Source organism: Amblyomma mixtum, chromosome 1, assembly GCF_055824585.1.
Source record: "Amblyomma mixtum isolate Tamu chromosome 1, ASM5582458v1, whole genome shotgun sequence".
Lineage (NCBI taxonomy): Eukaryota > Metazoa > Arthropoda > Arachnida > Ixodida > Ixodidae > Amblyomma > Amblyomma mixtum.
In genome coordinates this window covers 322,403,996-322,429,927 of record NC_143012.1, presented here as the reverse complement: position 1 = coordinate 322,429,927, position 25,932 = coordinate 322,403,996, and the positions used below count along the sequence as shown (strand labels likewise).

Genomic DNA, 25,932 nt, shown 5'->3' with positions numbered 1-25,932 from the left:
AGCATCCCATGTAAAGTCTACTAGGGCTTAGAATTTTAATTGTGCTGCCGCTATGTTCTAAAGGAATGTAATCTTTAGCATTGTTAAATAACTCATATTGCTTCTTGTGAAGTGTGATATAGCAATACAAGCTTAGAATAAAAATGTTTTGTAAAAAAATGTCCTTGGGATACCTTGCCACCAATAATGACTACGCGCATAATTGAATGATGTAAAATTTGCTCGTTTGATATCACATTCGCTTCCTTCAATCTTCTATTTACATTCGATTCAGTCGTACTATTCTTAGATCCGCACTATGTTAAATGGACACAAACCGCATTTTCTGTTGAGTGCCTTGAAAAGTACGATTTCAACACTCTTATTAGAGCGTGCTGGCTTTGGCTATCTTTTTGTTCCAATTTTGTTGTCATTCAGAACTCCGTAGAGAGGCGCAAGTTTGCGCGAACTCTCTCATGTTTGGTCCAGTTCATTCAGTGTTATCGCCCAAGGAGGAGTAGGTTTCAGTAGGGTACATTTAAGGACAGCAATATAGCTAAAAGTTAGTTATATACTTGTTCAACCGGTGCAGTTCAAGAAAAGCTAGTCTTGCTTCTGGTTTTGAGCCTGGAACCATTGTTGTTCGCAGTTACACTACCGAGTCAGCTAACAAGGGCGGGTAACCAATGGCTTGCCGTCCTGGCCTGCTTCTGAGAAAAGAGCATATATTTCATTTGCAGTCATACCTCTGCGCTCTAATCAGCAGTATTTACTCCTTCGAATCTTTCGCTTTAATGACTCCTCCAAGCGCTGCTACAGTAGACTGGGACATGATCTATGCAGGCAAATGCCGGTAGGCAAGAGGGCACTGGAGCTGTATCGGGCCTGCATGGACGCTATGGCCTACAACGACCAAAGCCGGGAGGTCATCCGCAAGTTTATGGCTGACCAGGGGTTGCCATGGCCGCGTCAGAGCTCAACTCCTTCGTCGCTTCAGTCTCCTCTCAAGATCTTGATCCGCTTCGCGATTAGGTGACGGTCATCACTATTCGAACTGATTATTCTTCAGCACTCCTATTGAAAAGTTCAGTCAGGATGTAATGTGGGGATGTGGGGATGTAATGATTGCAGACACGTTTTCCCCCTTTAACTGTGGCTGACAGAAAGCCGCCGACCCCACCCCGTGATCGCGCGCGCACGGCGGGCCTTGCTATGAGGAACAAAGGGATGACACCCCGGCTGACACAAGGCATTTACTGTTGCAACAACAACAACGCAAGCTAGCAACAAAATAAGCTAAAAGATGCGAGGTCGTCCCACTCCCCAGCAAGGTTACGTGCGAGAGTTCGCTCACGCTAGTGCAGGGGAGAAGCTCCGAGGCCGGACGAGACGAGCCCGAGGGAGAATGTACCCACGAGGCCTCGCCCCGCTGGCGGAGAACGGACCTTCGTGCCGAAACATCCGCACGCGACCAGTTCCCGAACCGAAGAGCTGTCTCGCGCGAGCGCGCGGAAATCACGCCGTCCGTGGTGCTCGTATCGCTGCGACGCCAGTGCCCTCCCTTGATATTTACAGTACCTAGGGAGAGGGAGGGCGCATCGCGGGGAAGCAAAGCAAAGGGGACAGGGTGGGTAAAATCCCCACAAGTCAGGTGCCGGTCGTCTGTTTCTCTCCTTGAATCTTCTTGAATACCCATCCTTTTGAACGGTTAAACTAGGCAGATCAGGGTAGGGTAAATTGAAATAAGATAGTAATACCCCTGTCACACTAGCAAATTTAATGTCATTCGCACCTAATGGCATTCAATGCATCGAATGTCATCGGTCTCTTACGGTGCTACACGGAAAAAAATGTCATTCGAAAATGATGGCATCGACGATCAGTGAAAAAAAAAAAAATAGTCCAACTGAACGACATCAGCGCGCGTAAAAGATGTTTGAAATTATTGTGCAGTGTTTCAAAAGCGGGTGAGAACATTTGTGTGCCCTATTATAAGCTTACAATATTTGCGACCATTCTACAACACTCTAGCCATCAAAAGACAAACCAAGTACAAAGTCAACCACAAATCCAATAAATATAAACAAAATGGCTAACATGGCGGCGCGCGCACACGCGCGGAGCTTGGAAATGACTTCCAAAAGGTGAACTGCTCAGTTACGTCTTTAAGTACCTTCGAGCTTAACGAACATGCCACACCAACCAACAAGAATCACGCACCCCAAAATGACCGACGGTCGCGGGAAAGACGCTGCTTCACGCTCGGCCGCTTCGGTAGGCTGCTGAGACCGAGAGTAACAGCTATCCACGACAGCCTCTAGTGTGAACAGATTCACACAAATAACTTTTTTAAGCAAAACTAAATAAATGCACTTTCTAAACTTGGCAGTGCGCACATTTTTTCGCGTCGCTTGTTCCTGCTGCGTATCTGCTGTCCAGAGTACGCATTCGGTTCGAGATCGAATGCGAATGAGTTCCCCTAACTCCTTCGATGGCGAATGTCATTCGAACCTAATGACATTACATATTCCCGTGTAGCAGCCGATTAATGACATTAGGTGCTAATATCATTCGATTCGAATGACATTAAATTTGCTAGTGTCACAGGGGTATAAGGTAATTCAAGTTAAGGTAGGATATGTTAGAGTAGCTTACGGTTAGAAATTGCGCGGTGGGTTTCATCGCTGAAATGCTAGATTACGATGAGTACGTGACTTGAGCAAGGGCCCATCGCCACCCCTGCGGGTCCGAAAGAAGCCCTTCTTGAGTGCACAGCCCGGGACTGTTTTTTTTTTTTATATGGGCTTTCGTGGCGGCCCATTTGGCTCTGCATTTCTTGTTATACACTTCACAAGAGTACGCTGCCGTCAGAATTTCTGCGTACCTATGTGGGTGTGAAAGATAAATTTTTTGAGCAATTCTTCGCAGTAGACGCAGATCGTAGTCCGCGGACCACTGCTCCAATTCGAAATTGCCTTCACTTCGATTTCGTGCTCGTACGACCAAACTTGGTGTTCTGTTCCATTTTCCTATATAGGTCTATTAGCTGTGAACGTATTGTTGCGAAACTTTGTACTTTTTTTTATGTGGTTTTAAGCAGAGTTTGTTTTCGATGCCATCGTCCCGACCATATACAAGCGGTTTAAAATATTCCCACGACCTTACTACCGTATTAATAGTTGCTGCCTCGCTGCCTCTCACCCCTATGAAATTCAGGTTTGAGTGTCACCTTGACCTACACTTCTACTCACATAATCTTATTGCACTGCTGTAGCTGATGCCTTCAACAAGCTCATATGTTAGTAGTTCTCACTGAACTCTGTGCAGCGTTGATAAGCAGTTGTCTTTTCAACGGCGATTTCTCACAGAGCGGAGTTCAAATATGAACTGTTGCCCAAAGCTCATACATAGTGCGGCGACTCTACAGTTAACTCCATAAATACATTCCGCCTCGCTGTTGGTGACATTTTCATCAGATACAGCACTCAAGAGGCTTCTCGTTGCCTTTGCCTGACACTAACCAGTCTGTGACCGCACTCTTCACGTTAGCTCCCACCCACTCCTTTGTCACCGTTCGTCTTGCAGAACAATCTAGCAGCTATAGAATTCTAAGGTCCTTTACGCCGCTCTAGTGCACACTGACCTCAGTTTCTTATCTTCTACTCCAGTCCACGTCAATATGTTTCTCCTTTTTGGTTACGCAGAGGCAAATTCTCTAACGCACATGATAGTCACGACTGCGCCATTGTGTTTCCTTCCAGTGTTCAGTCTCAATTATTGTCAGTATAATTGTTATTTTTCGATTTCTCACTTACTGGCTTCGCTGTTAACGAGGAAAAGCCAGCGCCGAAAAGACATTCGATAAACTACCGCATATATTAAATCGATATCTCGTTTCCTTCCTTCGGTGAAATTACTTCACTTCATCGAAAATTCATTTTTTCAGGACTGTGGGATGCATGTGAACTTAGTTCGATTACTACGATGTTAAACTCAGCACTGCCGGTGTTTTTTCTCGTCTTTTTCACTTTCGTTTTCACCTCAGTGTTCCGCTGCGGCAGATTGCAGCGGCTGCCTTAACTCAACACCGCATTAATAATCCTTTCTATTTGCACAGAGGGATAATTAGACGCATGCCTTTACATCAGGATCGGGATATCATGCAGGACATATTACGTGCAATATTCAGATGAGCTGTGCAAATTGGCTTCCCTCCTTAGTTCAACTACTGACGCTATCTTCTTCATTTGTCTTGTCACCACTTTACTCGGGCTCACTTGTTTCCGATGTAGGATTGGATGCGTGAGTTTCATCGACCTGCCTTGAATCAGGGTCGTGTTCCTTTCCGAGAACCGTGAACCATTACCTATTTAAAAACACTAGGCTCGCTCTAAACGAAGAATGAAGGCAACAGAATATTGATGTATCTATGAGAGCAGCACAACTCAAAGTATATCAGTAACGTTGTTTTTTTTTTTTTCCAAAACGCGTAACATAGGCCAAGTGTGCTCACAAATTTGGCGTCGCTATTGCGTGCAGGTGGCGCTTACCTCTGTGGTTCCGTGTGCGCATGTTGAGCACAGCAAGAGGGCGCCTAACAGTTCTCCTGGCGGACAATCCCAAAATGCAAAGCTGGGCGGCGGTCCACAGACGTCTGGTGGCAGAGAACAGCGGCTTCGATTATTGGACACAGCACCACGAAGTGCTGTCACCACAACGCGGCCACACCGGCGCAGGTCGACAGGCCGACAGGTCGGAAATTGACAAGGTCGGTCTGGCTTTAAACGAGCGCTGTGGACAGAATGGTTTCATCCTTCTGCTACAGGCTGCTAGATTGCGAACGATTTCTAGCATCTGAAAATGCGTGTGACCCAACTAAAGCTCTTAATAAATCTTGATTTACGATTTATATTTGATCTTGTTCTTAATTCCTCAGGAAATACTTTCTTGACATGTGCATATTGAAACTTTTTATTTCTCAGCACACGTAACGTGACTGAGTGCTTCACGCAACTAAACTTTTTTCTGGCGCAGATAATAACACATGCCTTATAGTTCCATCGGTTCGCGAACCTGAGCACTCCTGATGGAAATGATTTATTGCCGGCCAGCCCAGACATATACCAGGGAAAATAACAGCCTGAGCCCCGACCATGCAGCAGAAAGGCCTCACAGCAAACGATGCCGCAGCCTTACTAGCAAAACAAAAATCGCCTTGTACCTCGCAAAACTATCGGAATAAGTTTTGAAGTGAATGTTCGCCTTGGGTAGCCCGTGGAGTATTAATTCTGCAGTCAACTGCTGCTAGAGGATCGCTGCCGCTTCGATAAACGCCGCTGCCACTGAAAGCACGCGTTTTTCCTGCATAACATCCCGATCCGGTTGCCACCGTGCAATACTACCTATGCCGTCCAAGCCAGTTTGCATCCAGCTTAGTACGTGGTGCTCACAAGCCTACTTCTCATGCTCTACCTGCTTTCTTCATGAGTGAATTGGGGACAAGCATACGCCCGCACTCGCACTCAGCGCACGTCATAGACTCACCAAGCTTGCCAAGCATAGAGCCAGACCACCGCAAACCGCTGCGGTGCTTTTGTCGCATGTTGGTTACTAAGAGCCCACTGTGAGCTGATAAATTTTATGCACTGCGCACCTACTTGTTAGCTCTAGGTCGCACGATATGGTTTCTTCTGTATCGCCAGCTCTCCATAGCTCAAGGGCAAAAGGAACAGAGCCCTGAACCCTCCGCAGCTTGGAAGGGCCCCTAGAGCAATAGTGCTGACAGTGCATTGTGTGGTCGTGCCTAGAGCGCATTGGCCTGTGCTTTGACCAAGCCGGACAAAAATATATAGATGCATGTGTATGCCATTCATCACATCTCCAGGTGTTCCAGATCCAGGACAACGTCTTTCAGGAGCTGCTTGAAGAACGTGAAGGCAAGAACAAAACAGCCGCCATGTTTCCTTTGGCCGAGATCGAAGAGTATGCTACCAGCGCCTTGCTGCTGCGCGATTGGCTTGAAGAGCTCAACGACCACGCGACAGCGGCCGGCGAGCTGAACCTGTCGGGGGCCAGCCGCGTAGTTCTGAGAGACGTGGGCCTTCTGGTGGCGCTTGGAAGACTCTGGGCGAAGCACAGTCGAGAAGAGCTTATGGAAGCACTGTCCTGGCTTTTGGCGCAGATCATTGGGCCTATCGCGGACATAAGACTTCTGCGCTTGAGGTGGGTCAAAATATATTGATTACGTTCAATAGTAACGGGGAGGTACAGATTATCGTAAGCAGTTCAGAGAATTCACTTAGGGCAGTCTACAACCACTGATTGGACCACGAGAGTGAAATAACTAACAGTATAAGAATGCGGTGGAGTGCTTGTTGCAGGTGCTTTCATATCACGAGTAACACCTTAACCGGTGTCCCTCAAAAAGAGAGTATATACAGCAGTTGTATCTTGCCGGTACCCACCTGCGGGGCAGAAAGGGGAGGCTAACGAAGAGGCTTGAATTAGTCAAGGACTGCGTAGCCAGCTATGCAAAGCGAAATGAAAAGTATAGTATTAAGAGACATCAAGTCAGGAGAATTGGTCAGAGAACAACCGCGAGTTAATGACGATGATGGATTTTTATGGCACAGGGGCATCTGTGACCAAAGAGCGCCATGGCACAAGGTATTTTTCTTCTATTCAAGGGGGGGGGGGGGGGGGGGGGGGGGGGGGCAAGCATTTCACACTGAATAAGCCGAGGACCAAACTAGGCGAAAGCTTGTACCCTTTGTATCACCGGTGCCTACCCGGCGGCACTGGGGATCGAACCCCGCACTTCCCGCATTCGATGCGGATGCACAGACCACCAGGCCACCACTGCGGTGCGCAAGTTAATGACATCCCAGTTCAAATGAAAAAAAAGTCATGGACGGGGCTCGTAATATGAAGACCTGATAACTGACTGTCTCTTGTGGTAACGCTATTGATTGCAAGAGAAGACAAGCTTACCAAGAACGGCAGAAAGCCATGTGGGCGGATGAAATCGAGAAGTTGGCGTGGAAACGTGGTCAGTTGGATGAATATTGAGATTCCTTTGTCCCGCAGTGGACGAAGTTAAGCTGATGATAATGGTTTGGTTTGGTTTACGGGGTTTAACGTCCCAAAGCGACTCAGGCTATGAGAGACGCCGTAGTGAAGGGCTCCAGAAATTTCGACCACCTGGGGTTCCTTAACGTGCACTCACATCGCGCAGTACATTGAAGGGACATCACCATTGTGAATGACTGCAGTGGTGGCCTGTGTTGCTGCAGGTTTAAGTTCCCAGTATAGAAAAACCTCTGGGAGCAGGCTGTATATGTTTACTAGTTAAGGGCGGATGGCGACACTGCACAACTTTCTAAAGATTGTGACAGCCGTTGACATAGATCTGAGTAGTACACAAAAGTGATGCTGTAAAACGTCGAGAAAGTTGTTCACACCGATAATGCATGTTCATTCAATACCATGCCACCAGAAAGGTTGATTATTGCTTCGCACTAGAAATTGTGCGAAAACTGAACTAAAAAGAAAGTTTGGAGGATGCAGCAAGGGAGAGTAGAGTAGCTATGCTCCTCTTGGGAGCGGAGTCGAGCACAGTCCCGCCATATTGATCTTCAAAGCACCCGCGTTGATTGGGGACGCCCCTCTTCATGGGTACGAACGGCACACAGTGCGGTTGAGGTGTAAAAATTGCAACAATAAATATATTCATATATTTTTAATCCATACTTTCCAGGTACGGCAGTTCGGCAAGTGCAAATTCTCTGCCGCGGGACTTTTGTGTAGCCCAGGTGCAAGACATCTACAGGCTCCTGGTGATCGCCCTCACGACTGTCGCCAAATTTCCAGAGCATCGGCGCCGCGACATCAACTCGCGGTTTGCACAGCTGCAAAAAACAGCCGTCACCCTCGTCGGCTCTCTGAAATGGCTAGACAGCGCCACCAGGGCCAAGGCGCAGAATAAGCTGTCAGGCACCCATACATTCCTGTGGCCCGCCGAGGACCTGCTTGCAGACTCTACCCTCTCCGTGCTCTACGCCAGCTTTCCCACCAGCTATGCCAAAGCCTCGGAAACGTTCGCCGATATGTGGCTCCACTCCCGCCGGGCCCTATATGACCTCGAGACGGACCCAGTGTACCATGGCGCCGCCGACATGCCTGCCAACATGGCACTGCCTTTGGTCGGCTACGACTACGTCCGCCACGCGATACGCGTCTCAATCCAAGCGCTATCCTGGCCCGTCTACTACGCCCACGGTACCGACGCGATGTTCTTCGGGGGTCTGGGCTTCCTCTACGCCACCGAACTCATCAAGAGTATCGACGCTGAAGGCACCACGTTCGACGTTGGCGGGAACGTAGGAATCGCCTGGACTTCGGACGTTTGGAGAGATGTGATTGCGGAGCGCACGAGCTGCATGGCACGTCACGCCACGGATGACGGCGATGAGGGCCGTGGAGGAGGCCTTTTTCCCTACACTCCGGCGCTGGAAGTGGCGTATGCGGCGCTTCACGAGGCGCTGGCTACGGACAAGCAGAAGGTTCACGTTCTGGAGGCGTACACTGAGCAGCAGCTCTTCTTCATCACGCTCTGCTACCTGATGTGTGGCGCCACTCATCCGGGGTTGCGAGATTGCAACAAGGCATTGCGCCACTTTCCGCCCTTTGCCCGCCACTTTCGCTGCGGCCGCGGAAGCAAGATGAGGGCCGACGAGCAGTGCTCGTTCTTATACCTTGGTTACAGCGAGCAGCAAGGCAGGGAGTGAATCGTGGCCGCCGCCGGGCCTTTGGTTAACGCTGAGAACTGCAACGGACGTGCACGTTTGCTCCGAAGGAAACGACAAACTTTTTCAACGTTGTTTCCAAATCCCTCGATCTATTCGATCCTTGAATAGGGTAGGAAAAACGTCATTTCGAGGAAATGTTGAACACTGCAGGACCCTATCTTATATTTGTGCGATTTTCCGCAGAATTACCCGTTCATACTCCTAAGTGTGATGCATCGTGTTGAAACTTTTTTCATTTTTGTGACGGCAACTCCATAGGAATGCTTGTCACTTCCTCTGCATGTATCTGGTGGCGCGTTTTTTCTTATATATATTCTAGTGTCCGCCATTGAAAGGCTGAAAGATAGTATGCTGTAGCTTCGTATGAGATGTTTTTAAGTAATAACTCTCTTTTAACCCGTAAAATGGGCTCAACATAATCAACACATGCGAGAAACATTGATAGAGGAGTGTGTGGCTATTGAGTGTTTGTGTGTTTTGTGAAAGTGTGGAATGATGCTAAACAATTATTAATATCGTATAGCGTTAGAGGCTTTAGTAGGGGCATACCTTGCTGACTACTACTACGAACTCTACCGGTCACTAGTATAGCAATGCCTCCAGTTACTTTGCGACTAATATGCTGTGAACACCAATTAACTGACTGCTGTTGTGAACTCCCCCAGTGTCTGTGCGTAACCTCACGAGTGCCGTCGGCTGCAGTGGCGGAGGGCTCTTCAACTGCACCCCATGTTCAGGCTGAACGAAGCACATCTGCAAGAGAACTGGCTACCTTGAAGCTTAGGAGAGTGCGAGGAAAGACAACTTGTACACTGCGCAGTGCTCATCGCCACCAGTTTCCCCATTTCGCGGCTGCAAAACTAGTAGATGGTGCCCACTAGTCTGTGAATTACGCACACTTATTGTCGCGCCACTGTTAGCGTGCACGGTCGGTAAAAATGAGTTGCCTTTGCAATTACTGAATCGCGACCATGCGCTGGCCGAGCGAAGTCATGTCTATTAGTGACCTTCGGTTTCGCTTCTGGAGAGCCTCCCATCAGCGTTTACCTAAATGCCCTAGTCCGTGAAACGTCATCTGCGCTCTGTACTTTGCACGCAATGTGTTGCGGCTTGCAGCTTTCTGGCTATTAAATCCTCTTTTCTGATGTGAACAACGCTCAGCGCGATGGAGCGCTCGCGGCAAATAAAGGCTGCAATAGGCTTTGGGCGCACTGTGGGCCTTGATTCACTTATCTTGTTCAGAATGGGCTGAAATGCTGAAGTATAGGTGTACAAACGTTACAATGAGACCGCTGTATACTTGAGTAAGCTGACGCAAGTGACGCTCCATTATCCCGTTTCTCAATACTGTAGTGAATGTTATTGATTTACCAGATGAGCTAAGCAGGATCGCTCGACATTGCACTTGAACGGATGCACTTTCTCTGTGCTGCAGTGTTAAGAGCGCTCCCGCATTTTTGTTCTAGGTAATTTTTCGGAACTTAATGAGAAAAAAGGACGGATTCAATTTGCTTTCAAAGTGGAGTGCATGGGACGAGCTTGTGCTTCATGACCCAACCACGCCGGCCTTTGCGTTGTATACTCACGAATGTATTTCAGTACAAAACGCATCAGAGGGGAATTCGCAAGATAACCACTGTTTCTTAAGGGTAACGGAGTTGATTCTCAGAGAAGGCAAGCGTGGCAGAGGGCGGCAGAAAGTTAGGTGGGCGGATGAGATTAAGAAGTTTGCGGGGACACGGTAGGTGCAGCTGGCAGAGGACAGGGTTAATTGGAGAGGCATGGGAGAGGCCTTTGCCCTATAGTGGGCGTAGTCAGGCTGATGATGATGATGATTGCGATGATACTTTCCACCAGACACATAAGCATGCCGTAAAAGTAGTTATCCAATCTGAGAGCAAAAGGAGTGGTTCACTGGACACCATAAGCTCATCCTCTAGCCGCTCCTGGTCTGGTGCAGCACATCGTAATGATTAAAAAAATCCTGATAACAATTCGCCTTTTATCTGCAGCTCAGTTCGTCCAGACAACACGAAAAACCGTAGATACGTCTCGGTAACAAGGTATTGTCATGAAAACGATTTACAAGATGTTGAAGCTCGTGTCGGGCGAGTACAACTAAGCCGAATCAACAAGTCCTTTCAAACACGACCATTGGGAATGCTCACAACTTTTTAGCGCTGCCCCTATTCCTGACAGCCTTGCCGAAATCTTTCGACTGTAGTCGTGCTGGCAGCTTTTTTCCGAGGTTTTTCGATGCTTCTATTTTGTCGAAATAATGCCCCTTCTAAATGTGCCCTTATCTGAAAGAAAATGTTCTTCCTCGAGAATACACCGCATTTATTGCAGATTTCTAATCACTGTACGTGCTGTAGATAGGTGCCGATAGGCGCGTTTGCGTGATTGAAGGCACGTAATATATATATATATATATATATATATATATATATATATATATATATATATATATATATATACTTCACGCTTTCGCAACCTATATATATATATATATATATATATAGAAGAAGGGGTCACAACATTGCAATTATCTTCATTTAATACAAATTATTTTTGGCAGCTGATTGATTAATATAAGATAAAGTCACCATAAATTGAAAAATATAACAAGATTTAATTCGCGACGTTTCGGCTGGAGCACCAGCCTTTTTCGTGAATTAAATCTTGTTATGTTTTTCAATTTCTGGTGACGTTATCTTATATATATATATATATATATATATATATATATATATATATATATATATATATATATATATATATATATTAGTTTTCTCATCAAGGACATCCCTCCCCGTTTTCCCTCGTACATCAAAGACACAAGCCATTTCCTTCGGGAGATTTCAAACCTGACCATCCCCACAGGAGGCCTTCTGGCGACCATGGATGTTTGCTCCCTGTATACAAATATTCCGCACGCAGACGGCATAGCAGCAACGCTGGCAGCATTCGAAAGCTCAAACTCTTTGGTTGATTTGGACGGTGGAACCCTTTCTGGCCTTCTTGAACTGGTCCTAAATTCCAACAATTTTGAATTTGATGGCGAGCACTACCTCCAAACAAGCGGTACTGCGATGGGCACAAAAATGGCCCCTAGCTATGCCAGCATCTTTATGGCGTCACTAGAAATTCCCTTCCTTGAGGAACAGCCAAAAAAACCACTTTTCTACAAGCGTTTCCTAGACGACATCTTTCTTGTATGGGAACATGATGAAGCGAGCCTGCTGGACTTCATTGCGCACTTTAATACCCTGCATCCCTCCATTAGGTTTACCCACTGTATCTCCGACTCAAAGATTAACTTTCTCGACGTGGAAATATCGGTAGACGGCAACTGCCTTTCGACTACCCTATACAGAAAACCAACGGATAGGCAGCAGTATCTCCATTTTCACAGTAGCCACCCGAAGCACTGCAAAACAAGTATTCCATATTCTCAGGCTCACAGATACCGAAGAATATGCTCTACAACCGAGGAATTTGATCAGCATACGGGGACTCTCAAGGAAGCTTTGTCACGACAAAAATACCCGGGGGAAATAGTCGAAGATGCGATTCAACGCGCTCGCAGCCTAGATCGTTCTTCCATCTTGGCAGAGAACAAGGTGAAAAAAGACAGCAAAACAAACCTAATCCTTACTTACTCCGCAACTGCTCCCAGGGTAAACAACATACTAAGCCGTCATTTTAATCTAATCCGACAGAGTAATAGGCTGTCACTAATATTCCAGGAACCACCCCGAGTGGTGTACCGCAGGGACAAGAATTTGAGAGACTTGCTTGTCAACGCGAAAACTAAGAAGACCGCTGCCCGAGGTGGATGCCACCCATGCGGAAAACCCCGTTGCAAGGTGTGTCCGCACATTTGCGACACCAAACTGGCAAAATCCAAGTCCGATGGCTTTACGTTTCACATAAATGAAGACCTCGACTGCGATTCGAGCATTGTTATCTACAAACTTCAATGCGAGGTGTGTGGGGAGGAGTACATTGGTCAGACCAAGACAACATTTCGTTTCCGCTTCAACAACCACAAAGCGCATGTGTCATCCCTGCCCAACTTGCCCCTTTCCAGGCACCTGCGTCTGCCCCTGCACAGTTTTGAAAACATCCGTGTAATCCTTCTCCAGTCCGGGTTCCCTAACACATATTACAGGGAACAAAGGGAATCGTACTTCATTCATAAATTCGGCACGTTCTCTCATGGCATGAACGCTACTCCCGGGAGACTTTCCTGCTTAAAGGAGCCAACGTAGGAAATTCCGAAGGTCATAGGCCTTGGACAGCGTTATTATCAGAATACGCCTGAACTTGTTTTTTCTTGACAACTGCAGACACACTTTGAAATGGCAGGGAATCTGGCAGTTTATTTGCTGAGTACTTTTTTGTCCAACCTCCTGCCAGCATCCACGTTCCATTCCAAATAGACACCTTTGATATATCACCTAGATCATTGGGACCACGCGGCAGCTCCGCGGGCCGCAGACCTTTCGCGTTTTCCGCACACTTGTATTATTATTATTTTTAATTTGTTAACCTTTTTATAACTTCTTGTGCTCAATTTTTTATTCTCCGTGCCATTTTTATTTTCATTTCTTGTCATTTGTTATTTACTTACACCAACATCGACTCAACTCGAAAAATCTCAGAAGGATTTAACCTGCGTGTGCATGCAAATCTCGAAACCACATGCACTGCGCCCAACTTTATCAAAGTGCTCTCACCATGTCATACTTGTTTGGCGCCACATTTAATCAGAAGTTTTTCTTTTTCTCTTTTCTCTTCCTGTGTGTGCGTTAACATTTTCTGTGTTACATTTTCTTTAAACATTTCTAGAGCTATTTTTTTCTGCTCTTCCCTTCTTTTGTTTTGTTCCCCCCAAATTCATCTTTGCCTTCCCATTACGCGCTCGGGCTAGCTCAGTATTTTACCCGACGGACGCTGTTTTTTCACGGGAAGCTCACTGCGGGACACGGTTTTGGACCGCCTAGTATATTTATGGGAAAAGGGGCGCCAGATTGTCTGGTAGAAAGGCCCGACAGCAGAGCAAAGCGACGAAATGAAGCAAAAATACACAGAGGGCACAGTCGCAAGTTGCCGTTGCAGCGGTTAACAAGTGCGTGTTGGCCGTCTCTCGAACGCGTCCCTTGCAAGCGTCTCAGGATACCTGATACGGGCCGCCCGCTCGGACCCGGCGGCGTCTTGCGGGGGTGTGCGCGTATTTGGAGGGGGGGGGGGGGGGGGGGGGGGGTAGCGGCTTCCGTGTGCGCCGAGAGCCGGGTCTAACGCTCTTTTGCCCCTTCTATCGCTGTGCTGTTCAGGCTCGTTCTTTGCTACTACTTTACCATTTCCACCTCCCCGTTTGTTTTTTCTGGTTGTTGTTCAGCCGCGGCCCGTTTGAGACTTGTCGTGCTGCCTATTATACGGTCCCCTGCCCTCATTCTCAAGTTTGTTTAGAGGGCGGAGATTATACCTCCTCGCTTGTTCTGTGTCCTTATATTGACGAAACGGATTCATTGTAAGCCTGCCCTGACGAAGGGAATACCATTCCCGAAACTGTTGGCAAAATAAACGTTAAAAGAACAGTCGCGTTTGTCGTAATACTGTACCTAAACTAGTAAACTGGGCCATTGGAACCCCTACTGAATACAATATATATATATATATATATATATATATATATATATCAAAAAGATATCTTGGCAGCTGATTGATCAATATAAGATAAAATCACCAAAAATTGAAGAACATAACAGGATTTAATTCACGACGTTTCAGCTGGTCCTCCAGCCTTATATATATATATATATATATATATATATATATATATAAGTTCAGGCACGTGCCGGTCTCCCTCTCTTAAAATTAAGTAGGCCAAGCAAAAATGTAACTGCTGCTCAAGACTTCAATAATAATTTATGAATCAAGGGTTGATACAAAATCTTTACCTTTTAAAGCGCAGCTTTTCTGTGCCCGTTCCTGCGTCCGGCATCGATGTTGTCGGTGTAACCGGTTGTCTAAGTATCGGGCCGAAACGTCTGGTGGAAGGTGGCTGCCATGAAATTATCTCGGAGGGTGGCTAGCGTAACGCGCCACCTGCCACGTAGCGTATTACACACATAAGCACTCCACCACATGAGGCTTGCGAAGAGCTGCGCTCAAACTTCGTATCGAAATGTGCGTCAACTTTTCGTTCAAATTGTGCACTCGTATCCTCTTAGGGCAAGGCTATAAGCTAGGCTATGCAGCATTTGGCACGTTCTTTGTTCCACTAAGAATTTTACGTAAACACGCACGATGGGCACCGAGCAATCACTGTATGCACACGAAATCTGAACGCTCAATCATAAAATTCGATTTACCATTGCCCCCCCCCTCCCGTTTTTAGAAGATGTTTTCGTGCACCATCCTTACAAACAATGGGCTCTAAGCACTGATGGGCTCTAAGCACAGTTCAAAAGGACTGTGGGCTTGTAACATCAACTTGAGTTTCCTTTCTTCGTCTTTTGCCGGGAAAATTGCTTCCAGAGCTCAACGATCTTATTCTTCATACTTTCCTGGCAGTACACGTGAGAACCTGGGTGTCAAAACATCATGATAATTTTTATAGAGCCAAACTTTCCAGCTTAGCGCATGAATCAGCAGAGACGGTTATAGTCTTAGTTTATTTACTTCTTTATTTATTTATTTAATATTAGCAGTTTAGCCCAGCATTTGGCCGGGGAATCTGCAGGGTCAGTCGTAACATCTTAATTACTTAGCAATTTAATTAATTCACCTAATTACCAAATTTAATTCAGTTTAAGTTAACTCGGATTCATTCAAGTGAACTAAGTTGACGCTTGCCCACAGGTGCATGTGACAAAGTGGAGAGTTAGAAATCACCCTTTCCAAGTTTAGGGGCGAGGAGGGGTAGAGGAAGAGAGAGGCAGAGATTGAAAGGTGGCTGGAGGTCAGATCAGATTTCACTGATACGCATGAGTACAGCTAGGCTTTTCTTACGGCTGCCGATGCAAATTCCACTGCGAAATCTAGGGTTACACCACTCATCTAAGGTTATAATAGTTTTCTGCGTAAAAACGTGTTGACAGCCGTGTGGAAGTGGTGACTAAGGTCGTGATAACAGTGTCCCAATTTTTCGTCTCCAACTTGTTTATACTTCGGGGCTTCAGCTGTTCTACTTTCGAGAAAGGTTTATTCAATCAGTTTCCAAGCTCTACGGGAAAGCTCTACCGCAAGGAAGACGGCGAGGCCCCCAAATGGAATCTGCAAAATTCACTTATGGCACGCTTACTGACTTCGCTAACTGACTTCATTTTCCTGTTACTCCCGTCTCTCCTGTACTTTCATATCCCCTCATTCCTCTACCGCAGTTGGCGATGGCAAACCAGTTTCGTCTTCCGGTTAACCTCCCTACCTTTCCTTCTCCTCTTCCTCCTCATCCAGCCCTATTGCGTTTGTTAGTACTTTTCGAACACTTTTCATCATCACCCGATTTTTGGAGAATCCGCTACAATGGGCATGAGCACTTCATCCTCCGGGTTAAGGAAAAGAACACTCATAACGCACGCTGTTCAACCACAGCAATTTTTTGCTCTGTTCGTCACACTCCGAGTGGCTTTTCCAGTCACTTCCTCAACTTCTGCAATCTACAAGAAGTCTCTGGGACATTTCTAGCTGAATTACCAAACTGTTCCACCTTACCTGTCCCCCTTGGAACTACCGGGGCCCGTGATCTCGGAGCGCTGCCTTAGGCGGCCACACGCTGGAGTTCACCATGTCAGAGCGCGGTTGGTATCTCAGGCAGTGTCGTGTGAAAGAATAGCCACCTGGGTGATACTAATACAACTTCAGCAGCGCGGCAAACACACAGTGTGCCGGACTGTTCATTAATCCTTCCGTGTGTGTGCAATGACTGTCTGCTGCAACACAGTCGTCCACGAGGTTTTCTGCATCCATGCGTGTAATTAGGAACGTCTTGTTGTCCGTCGCCCGCATAACCGAGGTCACCAGGCTTATACAGTCACTTAAGGCACTCATTGCTCTCCCTTTGAAGAAGTCGCGCCGATCCAGCTGAACTGCCACCGGCAACACACGTGCGCCGGCGCACTTGGTGGGCCGAGGAAGCGTATACTGTACCACCTGGAGAGTTCTCCTCATGTGCTGGCCCAGAACATAATTTCACGAGTCCACTCCTGTAAACAAAAAAAAATGATAAGTTTAACACCCTTTGCCGCATGCTGAAAACTATGTGGATTAGGACTTCCTTATTCTTCAGCGCTATGTTTTCGTATTCTTTGATTTTTTGGAAGACAACAAAGGTATTGACTTAAGCTTCTAATGTTAGCCGTCTGATACGGTAAGCTACAGTGTTCGAAACCTGAACAAGTGCCCTCATCTCGACATCAGTAAGCCTGATGAATCTTAGCAATATCCAAAGCTTAATAAAGCAGGGCTAGATAGCGGCGTCGAAGCACAGCACAACCAGATAGCTTCGGTTTCCAAGAAGATTAAGCGAATGAATTGAATCGCCACAGCCCGTACCAGTGACTCTTCCTTCCAGTGGTACTTTGCTGCTAGGCATAGTTTGTTGACTCGTCCATGCTACAAGGTATACAATTTTTATGCATGAGCTCCAGACATGCCAGCACTTGCTTACGTATGCCCACGCTGTAAAATTTGCGTACGTGTATATTGCGCTCAAAGGAAAGGGTCTCGATAGCTACCCATCATGTCCGCTTTCTTTGCAACACTAGCGTGTCTCAATTCAACCGCAGCTGGCTCCGGACGTTGCGTCGTTTGATGTCGTGGCGCTTTCCTTGGAGCCACGACAGGTGGTGTTACGGAAAACGAACAACGTCACAAGGCCCACCTAGGGTCACACTTACTGCTGTTGTTGTCGAACACAAAATCAATTAAAGTGAGTGCCTCAACTGTTTACCGTCTCTCTCCTTGTTTAGGACTTCATTAATGTCACTGCCAAGCGCTATGCACAGTAGTTAGTTCGTTTAAAATGTGATACGAAGCCAGAGATGGGCTAGCTGCCATAGTGACTGAGAAAAAGAGAGTGTCCTGCAGTTAAATGCAGACGATTACGAGTACCGTGAACAAACTGAGTATCCTACGTGCATTTCAAGTAAAGCGACAACTTGAACACGAGTGCAACTTGCCTCCATCCGTGTTCGGGCCGTAAGCAATTGCGCTATAATCCTTGCATCACAACACATGGTCCCTGTGATCCAGTAATGAATCTGCGCCCTTAGTCATGCATGCAGTATGGCACCTGGGCAGAAGAGCAGAAAAAAAAATGGCGGACATGGTTTGCATTTTATTATCGTTTCGCGATAAGATGTTGTTCACCTGAGCTGTGAATGACACTTGATGACAGTGTCGTTATTTGTTCGTCTCTACATCGGTGCTCTCCTGGACACAAAGGCTGAGCGCAGCTTGTGGTAAACATGCTGGGAACACAGAAACAAGCAAGGGTAAAAGTTCAGAACAGTACCGAAAAGCAGTAATCACGTAAAGCATAACGACTATAATATAAATGACCAGTAATTTTGAGAAGTCAATCATTTCAGAAGAGCACATCACCCGTGTTCATCGGCCAGAACTGCACCATTTTCTCTCGCTTTTTTCCTTCCCTCATTCTCTCCTCTTTTGTACAACCAACCCAGTAAAGCCTATAAAAGCAAAACTAAGAGGCCTCAATACGGCTCCCCGCAGTTGAAATGGCTGGATAAAATACGATAACGGGAAAGCGTGACCTTCCTTAAAACCTACGCCATGCTGAAGTAGTCACAAGCCTGAAGAGGCTGAAAGGAATGCGAGTACCATGAGCATTCTCGAAGCATCAGCACAAAAGCTTCTTCCACGCGGAAACCTCCTAGCGAAATTTCCAACAATGTAAAATACAAATACGCTAACGCCGCCGCGCGCCTAGGTCATCACGCTTTTTTTTTTTTCATTCACGGTTGCTCCCGCTACGATAACTGAGTTTCTGCTCCAAAATAGAGCGACTGCTTCGGTGAGGCGGTGGTCTTGGGCTCGAACCCTGGGTGAGGGAGAATTTTTCTTCAACTGTGAAGTTTCTGTGGAAACTGTATAACTTCCCTTTGTAGCTGTATGGCTGTACTTTAGTGGGTGCTAATGAGTAAAACTACGCGATTAATAGGGAAGTTTCTGTTCCATGTCAACATGAATTCAAACTTACCTGACTTCGCCGATGTTAGTCGCTCTGCCGAAGCAAGGAGGTCATCACGCTCTGCAAGCTGCATCAACCAGTAAGAAGTGCATGTACTTATTTCAAAGCGGCTTAAATCAGGCACACGCCTGAGACACCAAGATCCTGTTAACGTCCCCCCCAAAAAAAGTGGGTAAATCAGGCACTTGTGTAAGAACCTAAGGTAATGTTGGCAATTTTTATACGTTTCATGAAAAAAGATATGGGTGGTCGTACTTTTCAAAACACAAGCGCGCAATAATAATGCTTCGTGGTGTTTTGTTTGCCCCAGTCAACGTCGTTTAAAACTTGGCTGCAAGGTGTGTTCTTAACAACCTTATCCTGGTCTGCTTCTTAGGATATTTTTAACATTCGTGCTTTCTGAACGAGCAAAGCTACTTGCAGTAGTAGCATTTTAGAGTACCGGGAATTCTACACTTTCTAGAAAAATCGAAGATTTGACAAAATCTCGTCTGGTCGGGTAGTAGACTCATATATGAAAAGAAAGGAATAACGCCGACCAAAAGGCAGTTGTTAAAAGATGTAATTTGACGTTTCGGCTTCCGGAAGCCTTGCTCACACTTGAGTGACGAAAGGTTGGTCATAAGACTGTCGTAACTTGAAGAAACGAAACTTTGTCTGGTCGTGTAGTAGACTCATTTGTGAAAAGAAAGGAATAACTCTAACCAAAAGGCAGTTGCTAAAAGAAGAAATTTTACGTTATTTGACGTAATTTGTGGACAAGGCTTCCGTACGGAAGCCGGAACGTCAAATTACATCTTTTAACAACTGCCTTTTGGTGGGCGTTATTCCTTCCTTTTCACATATGAAAAATTTTAAGTTCTAACTTTCGACGGGACCTTAGTAGTGAATTTCAGTGCTAACACGCCGCTACTTTCTTACGGTAACGTAATTCATACAGTCGTAGTATTATTAAGTGAGAGCCCCAATATCGCAATTTAGCTAAGGTCTTGGACTTCGGAACAGGGTTATGAGTCAGTTGAGCTATGACGATCGTGGTGTTGTCGTCTGCTGAACTCGGTGAAGTGTCGTCACACTAGCCGTATACCCCATGCTGAATCGAAGCCCATGACTGGTCGTCGGCACGCAGGCAGCGGCGTGTAGTCGCAAAAATGTGCCCCACAGACATTACGCTCTGGCCCCCACAAAGTGGCACGAAGGGATAGCACTAAGGAGATGGGCATAAATGCTCGTAATGGCAAGGCGGCTTACTCTGGCCCCGCGGAGACTATGACGCCCACCGCAATGGCCTCCAGCCGGCTGCACATCAGTCGGAACAAAAAATCTCAACCAAGCATTCGCTTGTGCTCAGCCCTTTGCGCGTGCATATGTATATAAATGGGCTCCTAATTTTTTCACGCATGCATGGATGACACTTTCATTACATTTTATTTACTTTTTATCACGCCTCTTTTTGATCTATCATTCGCAGTGTTCATTATATTGATCACAATTTTGGTAAACCTGCTTTTCGAAATACGGCGTTCCCGTTTTATCCTTATACCTATCCAACTAAAACTGCGGCCATGAAAGAACTAAATTTCTTAACAGTCTATGCATAAACGGTAGCCTGCCCTTGCATGTGTAATCAGCATTGCAGAAAGCAATACATGTGCAGGCTTCATTTTTATACTAAGAAGCTTAGTTTTTTTTCTCCAAACTCCAGCGTTTAGTTACCTGCTCTTTCAGTAGCTCTGACTATATGTCGGCGCTTGCAATTTTGGCTGTTTGTATTTTATTTCTTGTCCCGAAAGTCAATATTCCTTGACCGAAGGCTTTATTTTCCGGAAGGCCAAAGAGTCTAAGGCTTTAAGTATTAAGTAAGAAATTAGTGCTGGCAGGAGCTGCATTATAAGACCACGAAGCGTAAGGTGAACTCTTGCGTTATTCAACTGCAAACATAAGCCTGCTCAATTTTCAAACTCACCTTTTGCATAGATTGCCTCGGAGCAAAAGGCACGTCGTACGTAGTCTGCTTTTTGCTCTCCTCTTCGCCAGGTTCAGTGACCTCATGGACGGTATCAAGGCTATGAGAAAAAGTTCCCGGGTCACTGCCCACTCCACAGGCATCACCAGAGATGTGGAAGGTCAGACCGCGGGTATCAAATGGAGAAGACAAGTAAAGCTGCTCTGTCCGTGGCGGTGGAATATGTTGCTGCGCTGTGGACTTCTCCCAGATGCTCATGGGCACTGCTGCTGCTGCTGACTTGCTCGCCGAACCAGATTGGCTGGTCTCGTCACCCGGGCGCCAAACTAGAAGAAAAAGGAAATACACGCAGTGTAAGGGTAATGTTCGTGCCTAAGCTATGACTCACCGTTAGCTGTTTTGCCTTGCATCAAACAAGTGCGCAGTGATTCAATGCATAGAATCACTGACACGAAACAGACTGAGAAAATAAATACCAGCCGAGCGTGCTCTGTCTATTCCTCGTCTCTTTCATGTTTCCTTTGCTTGCCACAATTCACTTCTACCAACTACCTGAACAATAGCTTTAGTTAGCAACTATATATAAGTAAGCATCGACGCTGTGGTGAAATGCGTAGCTCTTTCGGCTTATTTGGCGATTGCGTTGCTACGCGGAGACTTTAATCGCCCTCTTCTGTATGCTGTGCGATCACTAACTGCTTCTTCTAAAATCGTTTTTTTCTTTCTCCAAAGGAAGGAACGTCCAAATGGCGAGTTTTGAGAGCGAAATATGATAGCGATTCTCTTCCTATTTTTCTGCATTATTCTTTTCGTCATTAGTCGTTCACTCAAACCACAGCACAGATCCGCATAGCTAGGATCTGCCACTTCTCTCCGCTTACCGTAAGAAGTAACTAGAAATAAAAAAAATCACTATGCTAAAGCAATCTATGATTGCATATGCTAAAGATTTTTTGTCTGGCTGAGACCAATTCAGGAGGATTTAGCGCTATCAGCGCTCTACCGCATGCTTCTTTTTGTCATACCAAGAGGCGCATCCCTCCTTGGCTAAAGGTTAGCGTTAGGACTACGTTTCACTCCCTATCACCCCCAACACACACATACCTCAAACAAAAATAGTAGTGCATTAGAACTGACCTAAACGGCGTCTGCGAAGGGCTGACAACCGTCTCCGGGAAAGTGCGTAGCCTACCACGCCAGCCGCAAGCAACGTCACAAACACGGTACATGCGGCCGGCACGATGACGTCAACGCTACGACGCTGTGATTCGTTCGCCTGGGTCCAGTGCGGTGCCGATACTGTGGCTGCAGAGAACAGTACAAGGTTTAATTACAGGTGAAAGCCTTCAGCAGATTCTCATCGTCACTTTTTGGAGCGTCAGCTTTAATTGCAAGAAACATATCGACAACTCCTGCGCCGTTCATTCGGTCTGCCGCATGAAATAGGTTTACTACTTTTTTTTTAATTAGTGGTCGATCAGCAGTAAGTTTCATTTTTTTCAATTTAGACTAAAACAAAGGCGTCTGTAGGGAAGAAAACACCCTCGTTTTACCCACCTTTTTAGAGGGCTATGTAAGAAAACGCTCCCGGGAAAAGCATGTTTCTCGTCGTCATCAAGGCCGTCGTCTCAGTAATAGTAAAAAAAAAATCACATGACGTTTCCGCGTGTGTAATGAGAACGTTTGACCATTAGCTGTGATGTGACAGAAAATTTTTCAGAGACGTATGGTTTTTCTTTTTTTTTTCTCTCGCAACATTAGACAGCCAGAGATGAATCTGGACTTTCCTAGGACTACAGTGAAGCGCTCAAGTCAACTTCTTTCGAAAGTCAACTTCCGACACGCTAGTTAGAGCATACGATCTTGCACTCGAACCCCCGTGTGAACACGGTAGCACGAATCACCTTTCCAGACTGAGGTGTTCTAAACTCGGTTTGTCCTCGATAGTTCCCCGATGAGGTTTACAGAGCCTCTGCCGAGCACATATCCCTAACAGAGCCGGGAGCCAGCTAGAGGACCCTTGTACCCACCCTTGCCGTTGTCAGATGAGAAGGAAATTAGGCTTCCGAAAGTGCCTTTCCCCAAGGTCACACATAGCTCATCAACTCATCATCATCCGTTTAACATCCCCGGCAAGGTCCCCAACCATGCGATAATGGGAGGGGGGAGTTGTCCGGCGGTAGGTTTCGAACCAACCACCTCCCGCAGCAAAGGCGAACGCCCAAGCCACTAGGCCACCTGTCGCCTCTCACCCTCACTCCCGCTCCACTTTTCCATCTGCCAACGAGGGAGGTGTCAGGTGGCACTGTGGACGCCGACGCCCAATAGACAACGGCGCAATACTGAGGAATGATCTAATAAGAGCCAATCGCTCTGAAAGCGCCCGTGAAGCTGGGCGCCTTAGGCAGTAGGGGTGCTGGAAGAAGGCGGGGGGCTGCGGGCACCCCTTGTAACGGGGGCTTGAGTACGGGACCACCTTGCGCATATGGCAAGTGCCTTGTGACTCACGCTGACTTTTCAAAAACAGTTAGAGCGAAGGTTCCTGGGAAAGGCATGTATAAGTTCGTATTCATTGCCTCCCGTGCATCCCATAGTAGGGACCAGCACGGGATGCAGTTTTCTGCGCGAAATCATCATCCCATGAAGCTAGAGCTGATTTTCCGCATTACGAGTAGTGTAAACGCCCCTGAATTTTTTCCACTTTCATCGCTGTTCACTTTCCTCTTTTCCTGTTCTTCACAATGGCCTGAGCAACTGCGCCATCTCTGGCTTCGAGGACATACCCTTTGCTCCGCTTGTTTCCTTTATCTTCGGGACTCAGTTTAGGCGCAACAAAGATTCATGGTGCCAACAGAAGCAACTGCGCACAGTACTATACGCTGATCCATAGGGTCAGTGCGGTTTTTCGGCGCGAAAGCACTTTGGCGGCTTGGGAACTTAAAAAAAAAAATCAAACATTTGTGTAAATTTACAGCGAAACATGTAATTTAATATTACTCCCCGCTATTCGCTTGTCACTACTCCCCATTTCCCCCTTCCTCTGAATAAGGTTGTCCTACATGGAGTGCTGCACAAAGCGAGTCCGGAAAGCTGTGCTCCCTCACCTCCGGAGAGCGTAAGCGTGGCGAAGACATACTCGGCGTCCGTAGAGCCAGCCTCGCTGTGCGCGCTGACGAGTAGTTGGTAGCGAGTGGCTGGCGTCAGGTGCTCAATGGCAAGCTCCGGTAGCCTGGATAAGAGGGGCTCGGTGACGAGCACGGTAGCTGCGGGGGCCCAGTCTTCGTGCGGCGAGTGCCGCCGGTGCAGCACGGTGAAAGAGGTAATGGGACAACCAGCGCTCTTCCACGAGGACAGCCGCAGGGTAGCCCGGGTCGCGTTGACCAACACCAGGTCTCGCAACTCGGGAGCCACAGGCGCTGAGTGCCGGAAGCAGAAGGAAGGACGTTTGCAGACACAGAGTGACGTTTAAATGTTTGTCAGCTCAGACACAGTGCAGCATGAGTGCCCAGTGTTGCCCTCTTATTTTTGCTACCACTGATTCCCTACTGAAGCCAGTATGCAATAGAGAATTAGCTCTTTGTCAGCTCAGACACAGTGCAGCATGAGTGCTCAGTGTTGCCCTCTTATTTTTGCTACCACTGATTCCCTACTGAAGCCAGTATGCAATAGAGAATTAGCTCTTTGTCAGCTCAGACACAGTGCAGCATGAGTGCTCAGTGTTGCCCTCTTATTTTTGCTACCACTGATTCTCTACTGAAGCCAGTATGCAATAGAGAATTAGCTCTTTGTCAGCTCAGACACAGTGCAGCATGAGTGCTCAGTGTTGCCCTCTTATTTTTGCTACCACTGATTCCCTACTGAAGCCAGTATGCAATAGAGAATTAGCTCTTTGTCAGCTCAGACACAGTGCAGCATGAGTGCTCAGTGTTGCCCTCTTATTTTTGCTACCACTGATTCCCTACTGAAGCCAGTATGCAATAGAGAATTAGCTCTTTGTCAGCTCAGACACAGTGCAGCATGAGTGCTCAGTGTTGCCCTCTTATTTTTGCTACCACTGATTCTCTACTGAAGCCAGTATGCAATAGAGAATTAGCTCTTTGTCAGCTCAGACACAGTGCAGCATGAGTGCTCAGTGTTGCCCTCTTATTTTTGCTACCACTGATTCCCTACTGAAGCCAGTATGCAATAGAGAATTAGCTCTTTGTCAGCTCAGACACAGTGCAGCATGAGTGCTCAGTGTTGCCCTCTTATTTTTGCTACCACTGATTCTCTACTGAAGCCAGTATGCAATAGAGAATTAGCTCTTTGTCAGCTCAGACACAGTGCAGCATGAGTGCTCAGTGTTGCCCTCTTATTTTTGCTACCACTGATTCCCTACTGAAGCCAGTATGCAATAGAGAATTAGCTCTTTGTCAGCTCAGACACAGTGCAGCATGAGTGCCCAGTGTTGCCCTCTTATTTTTGCTACCACTGATTCCCTACTGAAGCCAGTATGCAATAGAGAATTAGCTCTTTGTCAGCTCAGACACAGTGCAGCATGAGTGCTCAGTGTTGCCCTCTTATTTTTGCTACCACTGATTCTCTACTGAAGCCAGTATGCAATAGAGAATTAGCTCTTTGTCAGCTCAGACACAGTGCAGCATGAGTGCTCAGTGTTGCCCTCTTATTTTTGCTACCACTGATTCCCTACTGAAGCCAGTATGCAATAGAGAATTAGCTCTTTGTCAGCTCAGACACAGTGCAGCATGAGTGCCCAGTGTTGCCCTCTTATTTTTGCTACCACTGATTCTCTACTGAAGCCAGTATGCAATAGAGAATTAGCTCTTTGTCAGCTCAGACACAGTGCAGCATGAGTGCTCAGTGTTGCCCTCTTATTTTTGCTACCACTGATTCCCTACTGAAGCCAGTATGCAATAGAGAATTAGCTCTTTGTCAGCTCAGACACAGTGCAGCATGAG

At 46.7% G+C, this 25,932-nt stretch overlaps 2 protein-coding genes across 2 annotated transcripts in view; one reads left to right on the top strand and one right to left on the bottom strand.

The window, feature by feature from the left end:
- The first annotated feature begins 828 nt into the window (after positions 1–828).
- Positions 829–9,070, top strand: LOC149372710 (endothelin-converting enzyme 1-like). Its single transcript, XM_089586944.1, has 4 exons — positions 829–1,011; positions 4,519–4,747; positions 5,864–6,201; positions 7,736–9,070. Exons 1-4 carry the CDS (start codon positions 869–871, stop codon positions 8,763–8,765), a joined length of 1,740 nt encoding a protein of 579 aa, XP_089443070.1. The 5' UTR covers positions 829–868; the 3' UTR covers positions 8,766–9,070.
- Positions 9,071–17,973: 8,903 nt separating this feature from the next.
- The window catches only part of LOC149372709 (cell adhesion molecule Dscam1-like), an 87,465-nt gene continuing 79,506 nt past the window's right edge, over positions 17,974–25,932 (bottom strand). Inside the window, exons 22-27 of the mRNA XM_089567261.1 lie at positions 24,079–24,390; positions 22,112–22,279; positions 20,975–21,300; positions 19,018–19,075; positions 18,165–18,265; positions 17,974–18,087 (exon numbers count right to left, since the gene is read on the bottom strand). Coding sequence (XP_089423387.1) covers positions 18,198–18,265; positions 19,018–19,075; positions 20,975–21,300; positions 22,112–22,279; positions 24,079–24,390 — 932 coding nt within the window. The 3' untranslated portion in view covers positions 17,974–18,087; positions 18,165–18,197. The remainder of the gene's footprint in view (positions 18,088–18,164; positions 18,266–19,017; positions 19,076–20,974; positions 21,301–22,111; positions 22,280–24,078; positions 24,391–25,932) is intronic.